Raw genomic sequence first — 20772 nt, 5'->3', positions numbered from 1 at the left:
AAATCAGTAAACTGACTGTTGTGTCAGCTCTATTCAAATAAGTCCAGCGTGCTATGGACATAAGGCAAGTTAGGTAAGGAAAGCTTTTGGGCCAAGAAACTGTAAGGAAGCAGCTAAGAAGCAGAGGACAAGAAGCTCAGTGTGATCTTCTGTAGTGATGCTGTGGCAGAAAGGGTGCTGTAAAATCCATATGCATATAAACAGGGGAGTATTGAACAGGAGTAGAGAGGGTGAAAGGGTGACTGACTGCATTCTTTGTATGGTGTGTGTGAAGTGGACACTGGATTCTTCTGTACAAATCTGTTGTCCACTTAAAAAAAAAAAAAAAAAAAAGACAAATTGGAGAAAGTACAGAAGGGAACCACAAAAATGATTCAAGGACTAGAAAGGTTTATAATGAGGGATGAAAGAACACCATCTGTTTGGTTTATCAAAAAGGAGAATGGGAGGTGACTTGATTATGATGTATGAGTACTTCCAAGAGAAGAAAGTGCTGGGAAGTAAATAATTGTTCTTAAAGGAAAAAAAAAAAAAAAAAGCATATCAAGGATCAATGCCTGTGAACAGAAGCCACAAAAGCTCAAATTAGAATAATGCATACATTTATAACTAGGGGTTTAAGTAATCACGGGAATAAAGTAGTGAGGGAAGCAATGGTTGATGTCTTCAGATCAAGGGCATACGCATTTTATAAAAGATACATTTTAGGCAAACAGAAATTACTGAGCTCAGCACAGGAGTAAGTGACTGAAGTGTAATTAACCACAGTGTACAAGTTAGAACTATGATCTAATGCTCCTCTCTGGCCTTTAAAGTCTCAAAGCTATGACTCAATGAAAACCATAAGCCCCATGATCTATGGAGGCTTTGGAGAATCTCAGCTTTAACTTACAAAGTCTTTAAGCTACCTTCTGACTTGCATGACAAGCACTGAAAATGTAAAGCAATATGGACTGATCCCTTGCTGTGAAAGAAGCCAACAGCTGGACTGTCTTTCTGAGAGTGGCTGGGTTGGGGAAAAATGTTCTCTCACACATACACATTAAATGTATGGAAAGCCTCAGTGAATCATCTCGCATGAATCTTTAGGCTAGTTTTGCACATGTAAGAAAATAAATCCATTATATTCAACTGGGGTGAATTAGAAAAAATAAAAGAAATGGGAAAAGAAAGGAAAAAAGGAAAAAAAGGAAAAAAAGGAAGGGAAGGGAAGGGAAGGGAAGGGAAGGGAAGGGAAGGGAAGGGAAGGGAAGGGAAGGGAAGGGAAGGGAAGGGAAGGGAAGGGAAGGGGAGGGGAGGGGATGGGGGGGGAGGGGAGGGGAGGGGAGAGGAGAGGCAGAGGAGGGGAGAGGAGAGGAGAGGAGAGGAGAGGAGAGGAGAGGAGAGGAGAGGAGAGGAGAGGAGAGGAGAGGAGAGGAGAGGAGAGGAGAGGAGAGGAGAGGAGAGGAGAGGAAAGGAAAGGAAAGGAAAGGAAAGGAAAGGAAAGGAAAGGAAAGGAAAGGAAAGGAAAGGAAAGGAAAGGAAAGGAAAGGAAAGGAAAGGAAAGGAAAGGAAAGGAAAGGAAAGGAAAGGAAAGGAAAGGAAAGGAAAGGAAAGGAAAGGAAAGGAAAGGAAAGGAAAGGAAAGGAAAGGAAAGGAAAGGAAAGGAAAGGAAAGGAAAGGAAAGGAAAGGAAAGGAAAGGAAAGAAAAGAAAAGAAAAGAAAAGAAAAGAAAAGAAAAGAAAAGAAAAGAAAAGAAAAGAAAAGAAAAGAAAAGAAAAGAAAAGAAAAGAAGAATAATTTGATATCTTTTCCAAATGATGTGTACTGGCAGTGCTTAGATTTCAGATGACTTCATTGGTCCTTAACTTCTTTCCAAATACTGCTTAATATATTTCCAGTCTGCAGCATGCTTCTGTGTCCTGGTTTAGTTCTGTACCTGTGAATCTATACACCTCAGTCTGGCACTCCCTGTACCACTCATATTTGTTGCATAGGTTGATATCAAGACTCCTGGACACCTATCCTAAGATATGCCGTACTTAGCTAACAGGAATCTGAGAGTTGTTCAATAGTGTAGTGCTAGGAAACTAATTTCTTAGTTTATGGAGAAGTTGTTTTGATGTATGTTGTCTTTCCTGGAGAACCTACAGTTCTGGAAGCTTTTCTTTTCTGTTTCTTCCAGTAGTGGAACTGACAGACTGGGTCCACTGAATGAGATTTTCCTGCTGGAGTAGAAAGTAATAACCGAGCAGTACTGCTGTGCTCCAAATTGTGGGGATGATAGGTTATCAGTAGTTATCCCATCTTGGAAGTTTGTAAGGTTGTCTAGACTCAGTGCATGCTGCCTATCTTCCCGTGCTTAGTGCAGGAGACCTAATAGGTTGTGGTGCTCATGCAATTTCTGCCTGACCAGGAGTAGCTTCAGAACATCTTGGAGGCGTGTGAGGAGTTTGCCTCTTACCTCACCTCACGTGTGCGGAACTAAATTCTGTCAGCCTAGTAAGTTTGATCTACTACAGCTCAGCAGCAAACCATTCTGGTACTGCTAGTATGGTGGGCTGTACAATGCTGGAAATGCTGTGAAGCGATTGTTAATGGTATGTTGTTCTGAGGTGATAAGTGCTGTCGTGTCTGAAATAGCATCTGACTTTCAGAGGCTGAATGTGGAGGATTGTACCAGAACTGTTATCTACAGTTAAAAAAACAGAAGTTTGTTGGGAAGTGCTTTACCTCCTGAACCATATACATAAGAATAAAGCAGGAAATTTTTGTATGATATATCAGGGTAATGAAATCTGGATATGTCTGGTAATCTGTCATTCCTGCAGCTGAATACAAGCAAGAGAAGAGATTTTTGCCCTACAGTTTGTGCAAGACAAGCAAGCAAAACTGAGAGGGACTTGGCATCAGATACTGCTCTTCCTTATATGTATTCGGAGCTAACCAATTTGAATTAGTGTCTCTTATTGATTTCATGTGTGTGTTTTTTTTCAAGGATTTCAAACCTTTTAAACACCTACAACTTCCCAACCATTGCTGACTTGCACATCAAGCCATGGTGTACCAAAAGCAATTTATTAATGTACCCAAAAGTAGACAAAAGGAAAGAGGGATACTGTATTTATCAGACATACTGTTTGTCTGCTAGCAGCTGGGTAATTCTTTTATGATTTGTGATAATCATACAGTAAGTAACACAAGGAGTATGGAATGCACTGTGTCGGGCTATCCAGCTTTCAGGGCACTGTTTCACTCCAGCTAAGAAGTAAACTCCGGTCCACACTTTTCCTCTCAAGGAACATCCTCTTCCCTACTCCCACTATACTTCATGCCAAAATAAGGGAATAAATGGAAAACTGTATAGGGAAAGATACTTTGTCACACTGTTCTTAAGATTTATATTTTTTTCTTAGTAACACCTATGCAAAAAGACAAAACTTGGTAGGATTTTTTTTTTATTTGCTTTGATCCATTTAAAAGTATTTTATAGGAAAACTGTTCCTGAAGGCTAATGGTTTAACATAATGATCCCATTGCTAATGTTTGTGTTATTTTAAACTAGGGAAATCTAGAAAAAAATATTATTTTGGATGTACAAAAGTAGAAGAGGGCACACTGCTGGCATCCCACTTAAAACCTCTTTTTTTTCAGTGGTAGCTGTCAAAAAAGTATGGGAAGAACAGAGTGCTAAAAATTAGAATTTGCCTTTCTACCTACTGCTCTGTTGAATTCCTTCTCTAAAAAAATTTGGAATCATCACTTGTAGGAGCAAAGGAAGATTTGGACAAATGCTAGCAAATGCTGCATTTGGATCACAGGAATGGTAATTGAGACAATTTATTCTCTGCAGCACTGATGGGATTCTGGTTACTGTTAGAGCACAGAAGAAACTGTCCAACCGGGGAGGAAATTTGGGCAGTTTTGCAAGCTTGGAACTCAAAGACGTGGTTAACAACAGAACAGATTTTTTTCTACCATAGCAAGATTATCAGAACAAACCAAGTTAGCCCACTGTATGGGAGCTGGTGAGTCACGGCCTGAACCTCTGATTGATCACCTGAGGTGAGCAGTGAGTCAGCCAGAGGAGCACAGGTGAAGGCAATTCAGCTGTGCTGCCGGAAGGGGTGGAGCGTGGCTGCACCTCTCCTAGACCTATTTAAGAGCTGGCTACCAGTGGGAAAGGATCTCTTCTGGAGATCCCTTCTTCTGGTGTTTTGAGGTGAGCCCAGCATAAGGGTAAGCCTTCCATTTATTCTCTCTTGTTATCATAGTCCACTTCACCTAACTCTCTTGTTTATTTTGTGATTGTAACATCTTAATATCCATTGATTATACACTCACAAACTTCAGTTGTTAACTTAGTATTTGCATATGAACTTGCTATCTATGCATATAAAATCTATGTTTTTACAGTATAAGACATTTATATTTTATCATTCATCTGGTGTCACCCATTTACTAAAAAGAGGACAGAGTATTCTTAAGGATATGCACTTCAGCCTGTAACCTGCATGTGTATGTATAATGTAGTGCAACAGAGCGAAGGGAAAGTAAAGAATCTATTTTTTTCTCTCTTACTTGGAATCTAGTTTTGACCACACATACCAAGTTAAGAACAAGGAAATGTGGTTTTCATATATCCCTTTGCATGCAGCATTTCACAGAATAGTTGCATTCATAGACTTAGGTACTGTTCATTCTGGCACAGTGATAATAAAGTTGGTGGTCAGTGTGCAGTAGTCTTGTTGGTCTCACTCCTGGTTTTCCACTAGCTTATTTGAAGGTCTGCTATGAACTTGTCTGAGGGGAATTCACCAAATGTATTTGCAGACTCCTTCTTACCCTGACCTGTTGTGTTGGTCAGTTCTGGATTCCCAGCTTCAAGGACATCCATAGAACTGTGTAATCTATTCTACAAGCATCTCCTTTGCATTGTTCCTGGAATGCTTTTACATCTCTCATGTTCTAGAAGTTGGGGGCATCTGCATTCAGAATTAAGGGCTGGGTGTTGTGGCATTTGTCTCTCCTGTTTCTCAAAAAAGTTGTAGCCTTGCTATGCTCAAAAAAGAAGCTAGCCAGGAGGCTTGCACGCTCTTTTAGTCAGCATTGTGCTGGGTGGGACCCAGACGCTTTGCAGAATAAGAGCAGAACATGTGCAACTTTATAATACAGAGAAGGTAAAATGAAAATAACCAACTGAAAGAGTGAAAATATGCAGAGTATTTGGGGGATGGGCAGGAAAGTGTCATCCAGACATGAACTTGTGCTATGTTTCCACCCTATAAAACAATTCAGTAGGGACATGGAGCACAGCTTATCACATGTTTATGCTTTGACACCAAAGGAATGCATGTGCCTCTGAACAAGCTGTGGGAGAGAAAGCAGAAGCAGGTAACAGTGTGCTTCAGTTTAGGTGTGCCATTTCAAATGGCTTCTTTTTCCCATACTGTAACATCTTTGACACCACACACAAGCTGCCCTACAGAGCAAACAGGTATCGAGACTTAAATTGATGTGGTACATCATTAGCTGTGTCAAAAGCTCTCATTTTTAATACTGTATTTTAATCTTCCATAGTGATGGACAAGGGATACATTTTTAAAACAGTCTATGGTGAAGCATGGTGCAGTTTACGTGCATACGTATGTCAATTTACACAGTGGTTCTATAGCAAAGTGATGCCATATTTTGGTAATGTCTAAATCCAGGAATTTTGGGAAAGATGTAGAACAGTAGACTTTACCTTACAGAAAATAAAGGCACGAGAGATGAAGCTATGGAAAAAATTATAATAATCTTTTCTCCATTCACAGTACAAGCAGCATGCAGACCATAGAACTTTGTGACTGCTTCCTTTCAAAAGAGTAGAGAGATGGAGTAAAAGCAAAGAGGATTTTCATAGTTGCACCCCTAGGGACGGACAGTTCTGACTTCCATAAAACTAATTGCAATTTCATAAAAAAAGATTGGATAATCTTATTTGACAGTCTTGTGCAAGAGAAGTGAACCTACACACATTCTCTATTCAAAATAGCAAAACCGATTTTGTGCACCATGACATTTATGCTGTTTATGACATTAAGAAGTATATATCTGTAAAACATAAACATGCTATTTTATTCTTGAGTTATGCTGCCTGTCAAAATGTATTGCATGATGTAGTAGACAAGGAAAAGGGATAAATGAGATGGCATCCTTTGTAGAAATGATGTTAAGAGCTGTGAGAATGAAATACATCTTTGGTATGGCCGGAGAGGACAAATGACAATGTCTGTATTCTCATTCACAAGTCATTGTGCCTCAGCTTGTGAAGACGTTAGCATACAGATGAGTTGGTCATCTTCTGAATGCAGATGACTCCAACTTCTAGAACATGAGAGATGTAAAAGCATTCTAAGAACAGTGCAAAGGAGATGCTTGTAGGACTCGAATTAGGCCATTTACTCTCTGCGTCACACTCACAAAATATACTCAGCTAAGTTGTAGCAGCACATCAAAAAGGAAGCTTCCAAAAGATGTCTAGGTCATATAATCATATATTAGTAAAACAGAAACATTCCTCTGAATCTGATAAGGGAAATGAAATTGAAAAATAAGGAATGATAAATTTGAATTATTATCTTGGACGTGGACTTGCAGTGCTTCCCCTATAAAACCCATAAATGATACCTCAAACTCAGTGCCTATTAAACTATCTGACAGTAGACATATCAAAGAAGTCAGGATCTCATGAACCTCAATTATACTCTTTCAAAGAAGAAAATACAGAACAAAAAAAAAAAAGCAGAGAAATCTGCTAGAAGTATATAATTGTGTTGATAAAAGCCAGTGTTTTACATGCATCAGTTTTTATTTCCAAGTATTACCAATCACTCACATTTCTGTAAAAATTTGTTTAGTGATGGGAGAGGACAATCACTTTCAAATGTTAAACATCAATACAGGGCAAAAAACAAAAACAAAAACAAAAAAAAAAACAAAAAAAAAAAAACAAAAAAAGAAACAACAACAAACAAGCAGAAATTTGATATTATGAGTAATCCAAGCCATAACAAGTATTGGAAATGGCGGGAATAGAAAATAAACTTGAGATCACATTTCACATAACTGAATCAAGAGAAGTACTGTGCTAAAAATGGGAGATTAAACTTTTAGAAAGAATCCTAAGGCTCTGCTTTTCATCTGTAATTCCTGTAGTAGATAAACAGAATTTCAGTAACTTCTGGGAAATGTTATAAACTGTATGAAGATGCCTGGCCTTCCTTCCAAGAAGCTATCATGAGAACATTTCAAGATACTTAGCAATTTAAAAGTAGGGGAAGTGGTCTTTTTTAGCTGTATGTGATTCTGAGATACTTTTAAACTTGTCTTTGGAAAAAGCTTGAAACAAAAGAATGTATAAACTTTGAAAAACTCCCTTCTGAAAAGAAGGATCAATCTCCCAACTAATTTTAGATTGTTTAGGAGAAGAAACAAAGTCACATTCGGATAAAGAGAGACAAATAGATACTGACATGGAAATAAAGGATAAAGACAGGAGGAGCAGTTGCCAAGCTGCAACACTTACATCCATATAGGAAAGTCGCATTAAAACCTTTTGCAGAGATGCACAGCTGTCTCAGAATTATAGACAAGCAAGGGCTGGAGAAGGTGCAATTACATAGATACTCATCTGTGGTGAACATTCTGGAATAGTAGGTATTTGAAAGAAACGGCACTAAGTGATACAACAACAGAGAAATTCATCAGTCAATGCAGAGCAGCAAAATTTGGTCTCTCCATGACTGCATGTCACACCTTTGAAAACTCAGTTGGCTTATTCCGAAACAGATGCATAAACTTCCTTGATAGGAGAACAGCACTGTATTCTGAAGAAAACAACCCAAATACCTCCCCCTCCCTTCTCCTTACACACTGATGCACAAATTCACACTGTATCACATTTTTAACCTTGAAACTTTGTGGACTTCTCCTCTGACATTAGCTTTGTAAGAATCATCTACTGTTCCCCACAGTCGTTGCTATACTAAGGCACTTAGCATCTCCATAAGGGCTTATAAGTGTATCGGTACCATATTGGGAAAAGTATACATGCAGGTATACAACAGCACAGCTTGTGACATTACTAACATAGCTTTATTATCTATTATTAAGTGTAGCACTGTGGTTGGTTTTGAGACTATTCCATGAATGTCTCATATTGGTCAGGTGCAGTGAATTGCACTGACAGTCTCCAGTTTTGAAAGGTTCTTGTACTTCAGGGTGAAGGTTGGTTGCAGCTTGCTGTCAGTTTTCCAGGTTTCTAGCTTCCTTATGGAAGCTGTAGCCAACAAGGCAGTGTAATACACAATACCTCCTGCTGTGACAAATCTGAGTTTACATATGAGGTTGTTTTACCTCAATTGAAAATATCCCCATTATCACATTATGTGAATGTAGACTTGACTCAGTTCCAGGTGTTGCAAAGGTGCGATGGTAAAGTACAGCTTTGCTGAAAAGCATCTTTATGCTGAATGCATTTTTACTTCTTACTTACCTCTTTCAATTGTTTCTTTTGTGTAAACTCAATGTGAAGGCCTACTTCAGATTTTTTTGGCTACTCATTAGTATCAGTAGTATTCTATTTCCCATCCCTCATTATCTGACTCCTGCAATGTTTTGGTTTAGTCTTTTCTATGAAACAATACAAAAACAAAACAAAAAATAAAACAAAAGCTTAATATTTCAGTTTATACAAGTAGTTTCTACATTTATATGTAGATCTTCACACTGTTTTTAACACAGCACAAAGGTGTTTTCATCACTTATAGCTATGCTTTTATGGAGCTAACATTTGGAATAATTAAATACAGAAGTTAAACCTTAATTATTAGACAAGCATAAGTATTCTCTAATACTTAAGAAGGCTACTTTTCTTCACTATTACTTGTTTTCTAGTTCAATAATAACATTTCACTATACTTTAGTCTCTCTCAAAGTTTCACGTATACACACTTAACCCACAGTTCTCTCAACATATAACTCTGTAAGAACCTGTAGCACTTGATTTATTTCCTCTTTATTTCAGCCCTTTTACCTTCTTGACAGCCTAAGACTCTTTCTATTTTTATATGTGCTTTGCTTACAAAGTTAATGAAAAAAACAGAGCTGATATCAATATATTACTGGGTCTGGTTACATTATGCTCTTACATTTTAGCAGTACTTCAAAACTCAATTGACATTAATAAAACCATTTAACTGATAAAATTCTTCAGTTACATTCACATCTTATTTGAGCCTGAAGCATTATGTTTCTGTTTATTGTTTTTCTTGCTTTATCAATTTGAAGCTTCTGCTGCTTCCTCCAACATCTCCAGTCATTGTACTTTCACAGTGGGTGCTGGCCATTTATGCTATAGGCATTTTTCCTGCTTTGCAAACACATTTTTGTTTCTACTATCTCTTCACATTTTTGTTATTAACATCTGTAGCAGGGCAGCACATCTTAGCAATCATTCTTCTTGAAGCTTCTCTGATTTCTTCTGTTTGAATATTCAGCTTCTCTCTTTTCTTTCTAAATCTTGGAGTACCCCATTTGTCTACATTCTTTCCATAAGAGTAGGCCTTCTTAATTGCACCACGTACAGCCTGGATGTGATTAACTCAAGTTTTGCATTGCACTGACAGATGTGTTAGTACCCAGCAGGATATCAGGAGTCTTTATATCACAATCACCTTTACAATGACAAATTTACTTCAATTCTTCACTTTGCTACCTGCCTTCTGCTACACTTAAGGGCACTGTAGATTCACATGGGCGAATGTATCAGTTTATATGATATCTAATTCACACTGTTCACACTCTTGTCTTAAGTTCTTTATGCAAGGGTTTTGGTTTTACTGCCCCTTTAGATTTTACAATCTCTTGATCATATCTGGAGATGGTTTTATTCTCAGTAAGTGCACACAGGACTGAACAACAATAGATTGACATGGACAGAACAGTTGCATTTACAAGCACGCCATGCACACAAATCATGCTAACACATGCATAAGCAGTATGAATGGCCTGGTCCCACTTCTTTGTTGCCAGTTAATCAGCCACAAAGCTTGGCAGTGGATTTTACACACTCTCACAAAGAATCTCTCTCTGATATCTTAAGCACTTTGCAGTTCCAGTTCTGAAATCAAGATGAGAGATGCCATTTGGTACCTGCGCATAATCCATTGGGCACTGTAAAACAACCATTAGCCTTAATTTGTCACATAACAAGCCCAGCTTGCTGGTTAAAAATGTTTTGCATCCAGCTACATTAGGGAGCATGTTGCATCATTTATCAATTCTGTTATGGTTATGGTCCAGGAAGTTTGCTTATCATCATCACATATGAATTCCTTCAGCTTCTTCAGGTTAAAGAGCAGTTTGTTGAGTGGGTCCAGACTCTGCTTGGCCACATGAGCTCTCTCTCCTTTTGCTTTGCTACCTTCAAACCAACTAGCTCAGTTCTCCAAGCCAGGAGCTCCTATATGAGTCCCTGGTTACCTCATGGCTAACTGTTTCCTCTTCAGATTGCAGACATGAGATGTAACTGATTTAAAAGATCAACATTTGTTGGTTCAGTAACGTGCAACTAAAACATCATAATTCAGTGATCCAAAATTAATAAATACATCATATTAAATGATAGTTTTATAGTTTTTCACCTGATTACAGACAAGAATAAAGTTACTAATCATTACTTTTCAATCTCACAAATCACATACGTATGCTATTAAAAAACAACTCCTTCACTCTTCCCTCCCCATATTGCTTACTACAGGGGCACAACTCTATCCTTCTTCACACTGCTGTCTTACACTACACAGCATCCTTGACCTTGAATTGTTTTAATTACTCTCTTGGTTTTCTGAATAGCCTGTAGCTAGTAAAGAGAGCTAGTGTCCCAGGAGGACTAGTTTACAACCTGTGATACTGAAATCAGGGAGATAACCACCAATTTTAAACAACGAAGGAAAGAAACATTATCTTACAGTCTGGGTACTAATACAGTTCTATAGAGATGCAAAGATCACACTATAAACATAACTCCATTTCTGTTGGAATAGTGAAGTTGGTACTAAGTATTTCTAAAGCAGTGTCTGTAGTGGTTTGCAATAATATTTAAAAAAGAAGGAAGCAGCTAAAGAAGGAGCTTTTTATGGAAAGAAGTCCTTTGTGTCTGATGGCACGGCATTTGAAAAGGTTCCAGTTTCACTAATCATCTCTTCTAATAAAAAAGTGTAAGAATATTAGCAACTCAGTCCATGCCTGAAGATGTTTGTTTTTTCAATCCTCATTGCTGAAACATTAGCATTTTTCTCCCTTGATACCTTCAAAGAGAGAAAGTTGTCTTTATTTTGTTTGAAGTGGATTGTGGCAGAAAGAGAGCAAGCACCAGTAAAATTTGTAGAAATGTGTATTAAAAAAAAAAAAAAGAAAAAAAAGAATTGCACCTAAATCTCAGATTCATTTTTTATTCATGAGAGCATACTTCAACAATGATTATTTGTACTGTACGGTTTCCTCCCTACAAAATATATACATTTGTATTTAAAAGTATTCATAGTACATGTGCCACTTCATTTAGAGTGCCTGTTTTTCACCATGTGGATCTAATTTGCATTGGGAAGACAAATAGAAAATTCAAATACTCAGGAAGGCTGGTACTTGTTGAGATGCACTGTGTGTTGCATTTATTTTCCCTTCTTGCCAAGTCCATTTTCCTGTGGTTGTATCTTCAGACCTTTAAACTCAGAACTTAGTGTGAAGAGTTTATTGGTTTCCAGGTAGTGGTCTGAGGCTCAACCACTGCAGGTGTGTGGCTAAGAGGTGTTAATTGGATGATGGATGCACAAAAATCGGAAATACAAATCAACAGTAAAATCAAATTAAAGCAGACTCCTGCTGATCACAGTGGGTTTTGTATCAGACCCTGTGGAAATTCAGAAAATACTACATATTGCAACAAATCTGAAAACCCCCAGGTTCCCCAATTCTTCTGTTCACATAAATAGCAAATGAGTTTTCTTTTCCTGATATAGTTCTGTTCTGCTGAACTGCAACTTCTAGTAATACAAAGTCAGAACAACTAGTGATGTCTAAAAACTAAAAAAAAAAAGTCATAGAAAGAATAGCTAACTGCTAAAGAGAATAATAGGGTACCTGAGAAATATCTAACTTCAAAAGTTTACTTGATTTTACCCTTAAACACATTTGTTTAAGAAACTTCTAGCAAGAACAGCTTGGAAGTGCAAAAGGTAATATTATTGCATATGGAGGCCAGTGTTTCACCAGCCTGGATGTGACTAGATACATACAGTGAAATCATAACAAAACCAGCAATTTATTTGTGTGTTTGTTTATTTCTGCTATTACCTTGAAGTACCTGGTTTACTTGCACTCCGAAGGAGACACTTCATTCTATTTAGCAATGCAGGCAGGTACCTGGCTATTCAGAAACAAGGTGATGGCCTTATGAAAAGTAGCTAAAAAAAGTTTTGAGGCTTGTACAACTTTCACAGAGAATCTTAAGATCAAAGTAAAATGAGTCCTAAGGGTGGAGACTGAGTGGAAAAGCAGAATGGTTGACCTCTATTGCTGTCTAAGGCTGAGGCAGAAGCAGTTCTGTAAAATCATCAAAGACAATGTTATGGGCAGTTTTGACATCTGCAGCAATAAATAAGCACTGTGGTTTATGCTTTCAGAATATGAAATTGAGAGATCATTTTTCCTGAGAATGAAGTGTGTCCTAGCCAAGAGGAATGCAGGATTGACATGCAGTGGCTACAAGGTAACGTGCATGAGTTTTTACTTTCACATATACAAGAGACAAGTTTATTTAGTGAGCTTGGTTTTAACTACATGTAGCTGAAAGCAAAGTCTTTGATGGAAAGGATCAGATCAGATGCAAAAGTGCTGATGCAGATTCACTCAGTAATGTAGTTCAGACCCTCACTGAATTAACTGGGATTTGTTTTGTTGCACAGTTCCATATTTCAAACCCCTGAAGTTCCAGATTGGGGTCTAGAGAACCTCTTGCACCTCTTGCTCATGAGATGCAAAGAGAATACACATTCAGGTCTTGTTCCCTTATGGAAGCAGAGAAAGATGGGGCAGGATTCTATACACAGGAAGTTGAAAGTCTCCCCACATCCCTCTGCCTTGATCTTACTGTGCTTTTTCTGAGCAGCCACCCAGTCACACGGGTCACTCACTGACCTGACTGGAATCGCCTCAATATTCAAGAGACTGTAATGTTGCCATAAATAATCACTGATATCAACTCAGGGTTTGAGCTCTACTAACCTATGAGGATTGTTTTCAAATCCTGCTGCTTTATTAATCATATCTTCACTACATGAAACCAGAAAGACACAGCATACAGCATATACTGAAATTCTACAGTAACATATGCCATACAAGTAGTTCTTATTTTCATCTTTGCAGTACATATTCGCTGCTCTTTGAGCTGTACAGTAAAATTTTATCACCTAAATATCAGGAGAGATGGATATTTCACATATACCCTGGTGAGGATCTGTTTCACTTCAGTCATTCAAAAACAAAAAGAAAAGCATGGAAGAAAAGCAGATCTCATTTAAGGAAGACATTCAAGGTCCAGGCATTTATCAGCTTATTTACATTGTTATCTACCTGCCTACACTGATTTATATGAGCCCTTGTTTGCTCGGTTTCTTCCTAAGTAAAATCATTCTGTCTCAAAGCGGAATCTGAAATCAGATAAAAACGTCAAGATTTTAGTTGTGATATCTCTGTATGGTTTCCTTTTTTCCATGTATGGCTGGTGACTAGAGGAATCACAGTCTGTCTCTTTTTCTTCATTATCACAAATTTGCACATTGAAGAATGTAAGGATGTATTCATTTAGAGGGGTGTCAGCTTAAATTTATTCTCTCTGACTGTACGTAGAGTCAAAATTTAATACTATTGAACATATTATATGAATAGCTCAAGTGCAGGAGAAGTTCAGTAATGAAATAGTGTGAGAATCAGTAGGATCTGCAGGAAGAAATAAATAAAATTCTTAAATAAGTTTTGATATTGCTTATCAGAGGTGAGGAAGGAGGTTATACTGGGGGGAATCTATTTATAGGTAACAGTTCAGTAAGTTGTTCAGAGTTCTAAATACACTGGAAATGAATTCCTTTACACTGGATGCATTTAATAGTGAATCAAATAAGGAAATTAAGCTGAAGGATGTGTATAGAGTATTTCTGATTCCCCACAAAGCCCAGACAAGTGCCCTGCCTGCTGTTTGAAGTAGAAAATTGGCAGGAGCAAAAATAATTTCCAGACAGTAACAATAAATTAAATAAATTTTATCTTGCAGAAGAGTACCCCATTTTTTTTTATTATTTCTCCCTCTCTTTGGCTGACCTTGTGTAGTATTAAAGGCTAACACTGAAATTATCATTCCTATGATTAGGAATTGCATATAGTAATTCAGGAATCTGGTCTCAAGACCCTGGTTTGATCAAAAGAATGTCATCTGAACTTGACTGAAAAGTTCATTTAAAAGGACATTTAACGCTCATTTCCAGTGCATTTGCACAGATAACCTCTGGTATTTACAGATGTGATACATTAATTTCCATTGTACACATATACATGTATGTCAGAGAATTGGAGTGATTTAAAATAGCACCTTCCATATTTTTGATTAACAAACAAGAAATTAATATCAAAGGATGTTTAAAATTAAAACTAGAAAGCAGTGTAGATAATCATTAAGAGCACATGTTGTAATACTGGATTAATCATGTTATCTGAAAATACAAAAACTGCATTTACTGTGTTTTAATCTCCATTTATAAATTAACCACAATTCTGAAGCCTTAACAGACTGTGGAGTAATTGTGCTCTAAGGGTGCATTGCCTTACAACCTCACTGAAGCTGGGTGGGCAGTTGACTTTCAGCCTCTTCCTTTGTCATCAGATATTGACTGTGTTTTCTTCCCATGCCAGGTCATCCACTGCAGTGGCTATTTGAAGATAAGGCAGTATATGCTCGATATGTCTTTGTATGATTCCTGTTACCAAATTGTTGGACTGGTGGCTGTAGGTCAATCTTTACCTCCCAGTGCAATCACTGAGATCAAACTTCATAGTAACATGTTTATGTTCAGAGCAAGTTTGGACTTGAAGTTAATATTCCTAGATTCCAGGTAAGCAGCTATTTCATTTCGAGCATAAAATGTTTTCAAAGTCAAAAGTTCTAAGTTACAGTGGTTTCTTTTTGGGGGTTTGAACTCATTGATTTCTAGAGGGTCCTTCCAACTCTTACAATTCTGTGATTGTTTGATTCTGAACAAATCAGAATTGCCATAAGAAAGTAAAGCACTACAAAGTTATCTGGAAGACAAAGACCATGTGGGTCTTCAAAGCCCTTTGGGTAAATGGACAGTCCATATTTTGTCTTGAATGCCAACATAAAAGAGTGTGTATACTTTAACTGATAGCTACATACATTTTCAGAGAGTCAGTTAAAGTCTTGCTGTGATTAATATGTAGACAAGCAGTAAAAATTTTTACTTTAAAAGACATAAATATTAATAAGCAAACCTAGTTAAAGTAATATGTATGCACCATCATCTGTAATTTAAATGTCAGCAACAAAAATGTTGAAATCAAATTGACTTGCCAGGGTCATCAAGAGCTTTTGCCAAAGTAGTAAGAAAACAGAATATTCTACATTCTAGTTTAATGCCTTAACAATGAAGCCAACTGTATTAACTGTGGTTACTGGAGTGAAAATTAATTCCATTGGATAGTACATGAAAACACAGCCTTTCTGAAGAAAACTTGGGAAAATGGCTATTGTTTAGGAAAGAGAATCTGCTCTCAGTAGACATAACTCAACGGCTGAAAAGGGGAGAGCAGAAAACCAGAACTAAAGTAATTGTAAAATGACTCACTCATCTTTTTTGGAAAATATAGTATCTTTTACTATACAATGACCCTTTGTACAGTACAGTTCAAGATACCTTGAGGGAAAAAGTCCAATTCCCAGACAGTGTAACCAATTTGACCACTGACAAGACAATCATTCTTTAACAATCCCTACATACAGAGCATTATGTCACATACTCTCTCATTTCCCTGACATTCTGGATTTGTAAGAAGCAGAAATGATATTTATGTGTAAAAGTAAAAAAGACTCTGTATCCAAGACTGGGGAAGTTTTTCATGGCAGGGCAACCATGGAAGAACATGTTCTTTTTCCATGTTAAGTCAATGAGATAGTGGGACATCAGCTGCTAAAATACAAAGAACTGGTTGTTTCTGCATTTTTTTCTTGGCATGCTTTACTTAGTGTAACAGCTACAAAGAGTTCAGCAACATGTCTTTGCATGTGGAAAAAGGAAAATGATGTGCCTAAGAGGAACTGCCTGAAGATATCAGTGTCTTCAAAGGAGACAGCATAGCCGGAGGTGTTGACAGGAGCAGAGAAATAACCAGTACTGTTGCGTAGCTGTATTTATCAAAGAGCAAATGGGTATCATCCATACACATAACTGTATGGACGGTTAGGAGTATTAAACACTACTAGAGCCCTTTGCTTTCCCAGCTGAGCAAACCAAATCATTTTTTTCTCAGAGTAGGCGTGTACTAGGAATAAGACAGAACTGTTTTCCGATTTTCTTCTGGTATCTGTGCAAGAAAAAGAATTGCTAGATCTTTAGCTGTAAGTCATTGAGCAGACAGGTGAGTGTTATAGCCGCAAAAAGAAGCAGGCAAGTCTTTCTGGATACTCAATACAACATAAAGCATGCGATAGATAATTTGTCAAGGTAACTGAAAAAAGAAAACAGTTTTTTTCTCCTTTAGAGAGATATGTAGCTTCTGATTTTGGTGATGCAACCATTTTTTTTTTTTAATTGCCATATGGTTTACAAGGCTTTAAGGTACTCTAGAGGGAAGATCATTAGGCCAAGCTCCGTTTCTTTCTGTTTGTGCTTTGTCACACACAACAACCCTCAGAGCCCAAGCTCCCTACAGTGACTTTCTGATGGGTTGTTTTTGCGTTAAGGAAGTTAAGCGGTTCATTTACAGACTCAAAGATTTTGAAAGTTTGGGTGTTCCTATAAATCTTAAAATTCTTTGGCCCATATGAAAACCAAATTCAAAGTAAGGCTGCACTTCCAGAAAAATTCACACCTGGCTTGAGTTTGTGGCTTTTTGTTTGTTTGTATTTGGATTAACTGTCTCTGTACTCACCAACTAAGTAAGAAGGATGAGCTGCCACCCTTATTTTAATTGCAGAAAATTCAGAAGGGACATGGAAATCTAAACAGGACCTTATACCAGCTATTTTATATGCTGATAGGCTTAAGCAAGAATTTGGGCCCCCAGAATTGTAAGCTAGTAAGGAAAGGGCACATTGGAGACGGGAAGCACATGAATATGTTCACATAGTGTCTTATGGAAACAGATCACAAGTGCTCATTCTGTGTTGGCAAATCCTGAGGCAAGACATTGCCAGATGAAGGTATAGCTTCATATCTCCCGCATAGCTATAGGAGATATAGCGAGTAAGGGGGTCCGAGAGAGCTGGTTGCTCTTCAAGAAGGAAGTCTTAAGGGCGCAGGAGCAGGCAGTCCCCCTGAGCTGCAAAATGAGCCGGCGGGGAAGAAGACCGGCGTGGATGAATAGGGATCTGTTCCTGAGGCTCCGGGAGAAAAAGAGAACCTACCGCCTGTGGAAAGAGGGACAGGCCACTCAAAATGAATACAAGGAAGTTGTTAGGATATGTAGAGGTGAAATCAGAAAGGCAAAAGCCCAGCTTGAATTTAACCTAGCCGCTGGGGTGAAAAGGAATAAGAAACTCTTTTATAAATACATTAACAGTAAGAGGAGGACAAAGGAGAATATCCACTCTTTGCTGGATGAGGCTGGGAATGTGACTACTGAGGATAAGGAAAAGGCAGAGGTTCTGAATGCCTTCTTTACGTCTGTCTTTAAAAGTCAGACCAGTTATCCTCAGGATACTCCTCTCTCTGACCTGGTAATCTCGGCTGGGGAGCACACTAACCCCCCCGTGATTCTGGAGGAAACAGTCAGAGACCTACTGCTCCAACTGGACTGCCACAAGTCGATGGGGCCAGATGAGATCCACCCAAGAGTGCTGAGGGAACTGGCGGAGGTGATAGCCGGGCCGCTTTCCATCATCTGTCAACGCTCCTTGTTGACTGGTGAGGTCCCAGAAGACTGGAGGCTTGCCGATGTGACTCCCATTTATAAGAAAGGTCGTAAGGAGGATCCGGGGAACTACAGGCCTGTTAGCCTGACCTTGGTGCCAGGGAAGGTTATGGAGCAGATTGTCTTGAGGGAGATCATGCGGCATGTGCAGGGTGACCGGGGGATCAGGCCTAGCCAGCATGGGTTCATGAAGGGCAGGTCCTGTTTGACCAACCTGATCTCCTTCTATGATCTAGTGACCCATCTGGTGGATGAGGGAAAGGCTGTTGATGTGGTCTACCTAGACTTCAGCAAAGCCTTTGACACTGTCTCCCACAGCATTCTCCTGCAGAAGCTGGCAGCCAGAGGCTTGGATGGATACACTCTTGGCTGGGTAAGGAGCTGGTTGGAGGGCCGGGCACAGAGAGTGGTGGTAAATGGAGTCAAATCCAGCTGGCGACCGGTTGTGAGTGGTGTTCCCCAGGGGTCGGTGCTGGGGCCTGTCCTCTTCAATATCTTTATTGATGACCTCGATGAGGGCATCGAGTGCACCCTCAGTAAATTCGCAGATGACACCAAATTGGCTGGAAGTGTGGATCTGCCTGGGGGTAGCGAGGCCCTACAGAGGGATCTGGACAGGCTGGAGAGCTGGGCTGAAGCCAATAGGATGAGTTTCAACAAGGCCAAATGCCGGGTCCTGCACTTCGGCCACAACAACCCCAGGCGACGCTACAGGCTTGGGGCGGTGTGGCTGGAGGACTCCGTAGAGGAAATGGACCTGGGGGTATTGATTGATGCTCGGCTGAACATGAGCCGACAGTGTGCCCAGGTGGCCAAGAAGGCCAATGGCATCCTGGCTTGCATCAGAAACAGTGTTGCAAGCAGGAGCAGAGAGGTGATTGTTCCCCTGTATTCAGCACTGGTGAGGCCGCACCTCGAGTACTGTGTCCAGTTTTGGGCCCCTCACTGCAAGAAAGATATTGAGGCCCTGGAACGTGTTCAAAGGAGGGCAACAAAGCTGGTGAGGGGTCTGGAACACAGGCCATATGAGGAGAGGCTGAAGGAGCTGGGAATGTTCAGCCTGGAGAAGAGGAGGCTCAGGGGAGACCTCATTGCTCTCTATAACTTCCTGAAGGGAGGCTGTAGTGAGCTGGGGGTCGGCCTCTTCTCTCGTGTCATTAGTGATAGGACCAGGGGGAATGGCTTCAAGCTACGGCAGGGGAGATTCAGGCTGGACATGAGGAAGTATTACTTTTCAGAAAGGGTGGTCAGGCACTGGAACGGACTGCCCAGGGAGGTGGTGGAGTCACCGACCCTGGGGGTGTTCAAGGAAAGACTGGATGTTGTATTGAGGGACATGGTTTAGTAGGAGCTATTGGGAATAGGTGAACGGTTGGACTGGATGATCTTTTAGGTCTTTTCCAACCTTGGTGATTCTATGATTCTATGATTCTATGATTCTATATAAATGCTTTAGTTATGAGTTAGACCATGAAGGCATGGGGCCTTTTTTGTTTGTTTATTTGGTTGGTTGGTTACTATTTTTTTGTTTTCTGATTTCCTTCAGAAGAATCCCACTGTGTCTCAAATAGACTGTAAATCTCTGTGCAGTTCATGTGATTACTTAGTGTTAGAGCAAGAGTAAATAAGATGCACAGTAGTTATAAATAAATAAATAAATGAAAGAAAGAAAGAAAAGGAAGTTTGCATGATCTGCAACCCTCAGTGACACATGTTGCTTGAGATCTGTGCATTCCTTTCTGTAGATGCTACTGTGTCAGTCCTTGATATAGAATTTATCCACACTAGTACTTTAGTTCAAACCAGAAGCATCCTTTTGAAGCAAAGGTCCCGACCATTTCCACTCACTGCACGGCAGTTCATGTCATGAAGATGCGTTAGGCATGTTAACTGGCTGAATTTCAGATGAGACTAAATTAGAAGAATACCTCCAGGAACACGTGTAGGGCACCCCAACCGCTACAAAGCTTTCAGTTAGAGTTAGTCACAAGAAAATGTCCCAGAATTGAGATATTCAGGCTCCATATCCTCAGCTCTAACCGTTTTACTCTACAGTTCACTTGCCAATGGACTGCGTTGCTTGTTCATGTATAGCACCTTTGCATAGCACCTCTTGTCTGCTATAGATGCTTTAGATGAAGAAAGCCCCTGACAGCATAAAAAAACCCCCAGCAACACTTGGCAAACAAACAAAATTATGGCCAAGTTGCACAATGTTTTTTTTTTTCTCAAGGAACAGTACTAAATAAATAAAAAAAGTCCATTTTGAATCATAACATTTGGCTTCCCAGGTGACTTGCAGGTGTGGCCTCATATAGGTCTGGGCAGGGTAGCCTCATTCTTTAACATGTGCAGAAATGCAGCTGTCTCAAACCCTTTCATTTTTCTTCCACTTCTTGTCATGTGAGGAAGTTTTTCTGAAATCTAGCTTCAGCTTTCCTTTTCTTAGCTTGTGATCTTCATAGCTCCCGTCTTCCTACATTTTCAGCTGGAATAAGCTGTTTCCTTCTTCTGTTAGTCATTAACTGGAATTTATTTATAGACTTGATC

The 20772-nt window shown here is 39.2% G+C and overlaps 1 protein-coding gene across 2 annotated transcripts in view; it reads left to right on the top strand.

The window, feature by feature from the left end:
• The window catches only part of SIM2 (SIM bHLH transcription factor 2), a 61627-nt gene that overhangs the window by 19424 nt on the left and 21431 nt on the right, over positions 1-20772 (top strand). For both annotated transcript variants that reach the window (XM_052673805.1, XM_052673804.1), the window contains 2 exons: positions 12708-12793; positions 14989-15188. In XM_052673805.1, coding sequence (XP_052529765.1) covers positions 12708-12793; positions 14989-15188 — 286 coding nt within the window. The remainder of the gene's footprint in view (positions 1-12707; positions 12794-14988; positions 15189-20772) is intronic.

The sequence above is a fragment of the Tympanuchus pallidicinctus genome, unplaced genomic scaffold, assembly GCF_026119805.1.
Source record: "Tympanuchus pallidicinctus isolate F22 unplaced genomic scaffold, pur_lepc_1.0 scaffold14, whole genome shotgun sequence".
Lineage (NCBI taxonomy): Eukaryota > Metazoa > Chordata > Aves > Galliformes > Phasianidae > Tympanuchus > Tympanuchus pallidicinctus.
The sequence above is the reverse complement of the archived record's forward strand: the minus strand, read 5'-3'. Positions and strand labels throughout refer to the sequence as shown.